Source organism: Silene latifolia, chromosome 5, assembly GCF_048544455.1.
Source record: "Silene latifolia isolate original U9 population chromosome 5, ASM4854445v1, whole genome shotgun sequence".
NCBI lineage: Eukaryota > Viridiplantae > Streptophyta > Magnoliopsida > Caryophyllales > Caryophyllaceae > Silene > Silene latifolia.
The window spans coordinates 17,024,111-17,030,110 of NC_133530.1; the positions used below are offsets into that span (position 1 = coordinate 17,024,111).

Below are 6,000 nucleotides of genomic sequence, written 5' to 3' on the forward strand. Positions count from 1 at the left end.
AATCTTAGAAACAAGATTAATTTAACAAAAAGTTAAAAATTTTATATAAAAATTACAATCAAAATTCAACTAACTTGATCCAAATTTAAACTTTTCAGATTTAAATAATAACAATAACAAATAGTTACTTCAATTTGAGGGAAGAGGAAAATAAAAGGCAGAAGATAAAGTAATTTCAAGTGATAATGGATGAACCGGGTAAAAGGGAGGATAAGAAAAAGGAAGGAAAAAAGGTAATAAATCAAGCTAAAAGAGAATTACAAAAATAAAGAATGAAAAATTGGTAAGGGTAACCGGTGGAACAGGTAGCCCTTCCACCTATTCTATTATGTGAAATATAGTGCATTAGTTAGTAGTATTGCTAGTTAATTCAAAGTCTAGAGTATTTTGAGAAGGTGTGCAATAGTTTAGAGTATTCCCATTAAATAACCCTATTAAAAATCACATTAAAAAATAAACATGACTCGATATGAGATTTCAATCCAGCCTGCCGTGCTAAGCTCAAGATCCGCACTTGGTTTGTCAAGGTTGCCTCAAAATTAGACTCGAGCCGAGCTTTAACCAAACAAATAACTCGACTATTCGAGTACCAAATTACCGACGCCCCGAAAAATGTGCACCGAAGATCCGTTTATGGCACCGAGGCGCCAACCAAATTGCCTCCATTAACGTTTTATTCAAAGCTCTCTCTTTTCTCATTTGTGCTTTCCACTTCAATTCCCTTGGCTTGGACGCTATACACATGATCAGGTTACCGTCAATTCCTCTTCTTCGCTTTTAATTGAAGGTTGAAATTAGTTGAATTTAGTTTATAATTAATGATTAATCGTTGTGCTTCTCGTGTTTAATCTTACTTGATTACACATTCTTGTATAAGACGGTTTTACGCGTAAATTCGTACATATGTTAGTTGACTCAAATACTTTAAAACAACTTTTATTATCTCCGATAATAATTTCTGGCGTCGATATACATCAATACATGTCTTTAATGGACGATTTTACAATAAATTGATTGTAAAACCGTTTTATACGAGAATTATTGCGCATGCAAATCGTTCTGTATCGGTTTTCATCGTCTTAAACCCTAATACCTGGACAGCTTCCACTGTTAAAGTTTCATGTACTGATGTTACGCACAATTCCTGTACTGATTATGAAAAACTGTAATTTGTGAAGTATACGTTTAATTAGAGCTCAATTTTGCTTAATTTTACGTTTTTGCTTTTCTATGTTGTCCCAAATAATCAATGGGGTGATAATCTGGAAACTGTTTTTCGATTTGTGCAGTTCCTTCGATTAGACGATAGATTCATTGCCGGCTGATTTCTCAAGCTTTAAGTGTTCACAACTGTAAGCTGATTTGTTCTATTAAACTGATTTCAAGTATTTCGATTCAGTGTTGATCTTCTGTGTTGTTGACAAATATATTGCATAGTACTGTCTATAATGTTTTGGTAGCTGTTAGTTTTTCATGGCAGATAGGGCTTTCGGCTTAACTTCTCTGAGACAGTATATTTTTAGGTTGAAAATTGCCTTGATTTTGGTTATTAGATGTGATTATTTGTAGCTTAATTCAAAAAACACGGATTTTAAATATTAAAGAATTTTCGAGAAACTATGACATTTAGCCGTATTGCTGTCTTTTTTGCTACTGCGAATTGGATACCTGTGGAGCTTTCATCTTGCCTACCCGAGGCATTCATACTTCCTCTTTCTCAACTGTTTTTTTTACGTTTGATTAATCTACTCTGTACAAATGAATAAAAACGTAAAAAACCAGATGAGACACATGGAGTATGTCTTTCGGTTTTAAACAACTAATACGCTGATGTTCCATGAACTGTGGTCTATTAGTGTGCAGTGTGCTGTATAGCTACTACTGCATTGTAGCAAAAATGTTAATTCTAATTCAGAGTGTTATAACTTATATTCATACGCATTAGGCTTAGAAAAAAACCAATAAGCGTGTTGGTCCATATACTGAAAACAACCTTAAAGGAATTGGCTAGGCTGCCTACTTAAGTCATTTGTTCCAACTTCTGTACAATTTGCTGCTAGTAAGGCAACCATCTTAAGCATACTAAACTCGATAACTTCACATAAACATCACCTTACCCCCAAATTATCAAGCAGGGAAGAGTTTTTCGCGTGCAACCTTTCCTAGAAATAGCAAATAATTTTTTTGACTGACCCATTACTGAATCCAACAACATAACTACCTACCACCACCTAGAGAGGAAATGAAACTAGAGTCCCTACCAGAGTTACCACCACTGTTACCACCATCGTCTTTTGGGATTCCTAGAAGAAGATACTCACAATCATTTTCCTGATCTAAGGATGACTTAAGATCTTGCCAAGGATGCTTGTTCATTCTTTTGATTCCTTCTAGCTCCATCGCGACTTCCTTCATGGTTGGCCTGTCTTCTCCTTTTAAGAACAAACACCATTTAGCTAGAGTAGCCACTTTCTTTATTTGCTCAATGTCTCCTTGGCTGTTTGCGATGTTTTTGTCAATGATGTCAAACAATCGGTCTTCTTTCATCTTGAGAAGGAAGTGCATAGCAAGGCATCGCTCAATTTCAGGCCTTTGATAAGATAGAGCCTTTTTCCTAGTTAATAACTCCACCAACACAACTCCGAAGCTATAAACATCACTTTTTTCTGTTAATTCACTCGTTTGCATATATTCCGGATCCAAATAGCCCAATGTCCCTAGCACCATTGTGGCTAGTTGTCCTTGGTCCACAGGAACCAATCTTGAACCGCCAAAATCTGCAACCTTAGCCGTATAACATTCATCTAAGAGTATATTCATTGACTTCATGTCTCTATGGATGATGGGGGTTGTGATTGTGGTATGTAGATATGCTAACACTTCAGCAACTTCTGTTGCTATCCCCAGACGGATATTCCATGTGAAAAGGGGCACCTTTGCTTCATCGTTTAAGTGATCATATAATGTGCCATTATTGATATACTCATAAACCAGTAACGGTACTTCTGTCTCGAGACAGCAACCTAGTAACCTTACTATATTTCTGTTGTTGATTTGTGAAAGTATCAGAATTTCATTAATGAACTGCTCAACTTGTCCGGGATCCACCTTAAGAGACCTTTTGATTGCAACTTGTTGATTATTTTCTATAATTCCCTTATAAACAATTCCATAACCGCCTCTTCCGATTATGTTTATTTCATTGTATTTGTCAGTTGCATTTTCCAAATCTTGTGCTGTAAATATCTTCAGAGTATCCATCCTAGAGAGTTTTTGATGTAAAATTAAACCTCCATTTTGATGGAAGAAGCTTTCTCGTAAGTTTTTGATTCGCCTTTCCCCATTTCTCCAATGCAGGAGAAAGCCAACCACAAGCAAAATTATAATACTTCCACCAATACCTTCAAGACAAACATTAAATGTTTTAATTTTTTTTACCCTTTTTTTGTTTTGTTTTGTGAAGTACTCTGTAGTTTTTAAATTTTACTTTTATTATACCTGCAGTGATGATTACTGGTGTGAGCCAAGCCTTTGAAGAAGAGACGCAGCGATCAGTTCGTGTGCCGTTTCCATGGTAACCCTTTGGGCATTCACAAATGTAGCTTCCATTAGTGTTAGTACAATATTTTGTTTTCTCACATTCATTTGCTCCCTTACATTCATCGATATCTGAACAGATTTAATTAGAAAAAAAGGGTCTTATTATTTGACATCACAACAAATTTTAAACAATACGAGTATAAATCACTTCTTCTTAACAAATATTTTAATGCATTGGATGAAATACCACGAATGATATAGAAAATTATAATAGGGCCAAAGTCATGCTATTATTTACCATTGGGATTATGGAATCTGGCCAAAGTCAGATTTTTATGACTGGTGATTAGGAATAATTTTTACAGGAGTTTCTAACAAAATCCAGTTATCTCGACCTAGACCCGAGATTTTCAGTCATATATGTAATGTTGTTTCTCTATAGAATTCATCAATAACCATGTTCATCAGTAACCATTTTGAGGCATCTGTGAATTATTTTATGGACAGACAAAACATTTTGAGACATTTAAGGAATGTGAGCATTTTAGTATCATATGATGTATTTTATAATTCTAAGCATGTTAATAATCAAGGCTTTCTAACTTTGACCAAGTCAAATAAGGTTTATGGATCAGTCATTAGTTAGTATTAGTTGTTTTAAACAACCTGGTTAGAAACTTTGGAGTACTATACTATAAGTTACAAAAGAAATTAAATTGAAAATGATCAATACAGTCATGCAGAAGGTATTCAAATCACAGCAAATTAGACGGTAAAGCCATGAAATTGTTACCTTGGCAGCCTTGAGGAAGGTAAGGATTCCCTGTAAACCCATCCTTGCACTTGCACCGATACCCGACTTGGTCAGGCTCTAAATCAGAGCAAATAGTGTTGTTCTTACACAAGCAAGATCCCTGTTCTTGAGCTTCCGAACATCTCTGTCTTCCAATTCCCCAATTGAATATGACAGGAAGTAAAGGGAAATCTGAATAAAACCCTAGTCCCTGAGTCAAATTCTTTCTCAAAAACGTGAACGAATCGTTAGCCACAGGAAATGCCACACTACACGGGTTAAAAGCAACAGATGTATGGTTACTAAAACTTGAAACTTTGGTGGTTATGTTGCTTATACCATCGGGTATCGAAGCCTCACAACAACCAACCCCATTACAGTTATTGTCAGCTACACTGTTTAAGCTGTCGCATTTTGTCATGCACCCTGTCTCGTATTGCATGCCATGTCGAAACCCAGTAAACCAGGCATAGGTGTCACACCCTGTTGCAACTAGTTTATTTTTGGTGCTAGATATGGTAAATGCTACCAGGTTTACCCCTGGAGAGTGCTCCCCTTGGGACTCACCTTGGCTATAACAATTGAATGACATATTCTGATTGACCCGTATTTCCCCCTCTGTCAAGTCAATGTTCGAAACTAGTATATTTTTGCCTAGAATTAGTTGGGGAGGATTACCACTGCGATCACATTTCAATCCCATATAATTATCAACATAGTAACAACCCTCTTCTATGCCAAATGGGTATGGAATGGTAATGTTTCCGCACATTGAGGAACAATGTGGTGCGATAACAAGTGAGGATAACGCTTCATCTCCCGTGATCAATTGTGTTGATACCATAGTAATGAGAATTGTTAGGATAAGGTTTAGGTATCCCATTCCGGTAAGTTTTAGGTCGGTTGGTTGGTTGTAACTTGTAAGTGAATAAGTGATTTATTAATTTTGGGTACTTAGCCTGCTTAAGTACTGGCTATTTTTGGAGGATAGAGCAAGATGCAAACGGTAGTCCAAGAAATAGTTGACGTCTAAGTCTTGTTTGACAGTATCTTTCCAGCATTATTGTCCTTGAATATGTAGTGGAACTTGGAGGGATGGACCCAAGTACCTAATTTCCTTACACAAATTCTCATTGAAGACATGACATATCCGTCACAAGCTGAAGACGGATACCATTTTACCTCACAATGTACCCACTTTTTCTCTCTCTGCAACACTATTCATGTGGTCCTCTTTCTCCACTAACCCATTTAGTTACCATTTTATCTCACAAAATATCCGTCACAAATGGTAACCCGTCACAAGGGAGACCAATTGATTTCCTTAACAGTGGTTAAATTGTTGATAATTTTTTTGGGTAATTAATTGTCGATAAGGTTAACATGGCATGAACAATGCTTTCCCCTGCTATAAAAAAAAATACTCCATATGATATTATTACACTAGTATCTTTATGCGAACAATGGTCTTCGCTTAGTGTACTTAACCTATGCATTGTCTTGATGGCATGATTTAAGTTGTAGTTATCAACATGTTTATTTTCTCGTCAAACAGAATATGAAGTAGGGTAACCCTTGATGAGGACATGGGGATAACCATTATTCTAGGTAGTTTCAGTATCAAGCTTAGGGAATTTTTCAAAGGTTAACAAATGATTCGGACAGGA

The 6,000-nt window shown here is 36.1% G+C and overlaps 1 protein-coding gene and 1 long non-coding RNA gene across 2 annotated transcripts; one reads left to right on the forward strand and one right to left on the reverse strand.

Moving 5' to 3' along the window:
* The first annotated feature begins 579 nt into the window (after positions 1-579).
* Positions 580-3,762, forward strand: LOC141656895 (uncharacterized). Its single transcript, XR_012548612.1, has 3 exons — positions 580-750; positions 1,290-1,352; positions 3,505-3,762. It is a non-coding gene; the product is annotated as an uncharacterized LOC141656895 (long non-coding RNA).
* On the reverse strand, positions 1,948-5,400 carry LOC141656891 (putative wall-associated receptor kinase-like 16). The gene is made up of 3 exons (XM_074463980.1): positions 4,334-5,400; positions 3,499-3,669; positions 1,948-3,401 (listed from the first exon to the last, which is right to left on the reverse strand). Exons 1-3 carry the CDS (start codon positions 5,214-5,216, stop codon positions 2,218-2,220), a joined length of 2,238 nt encoding a protein of 745 aa, XP_074320081.1. The 5' UTR covers positions 5,217-5,400; the 3' UTR covers positions 1,948-2,217.
* Positions 5,401-6,000: the final 600 nt, after the last annotated feature.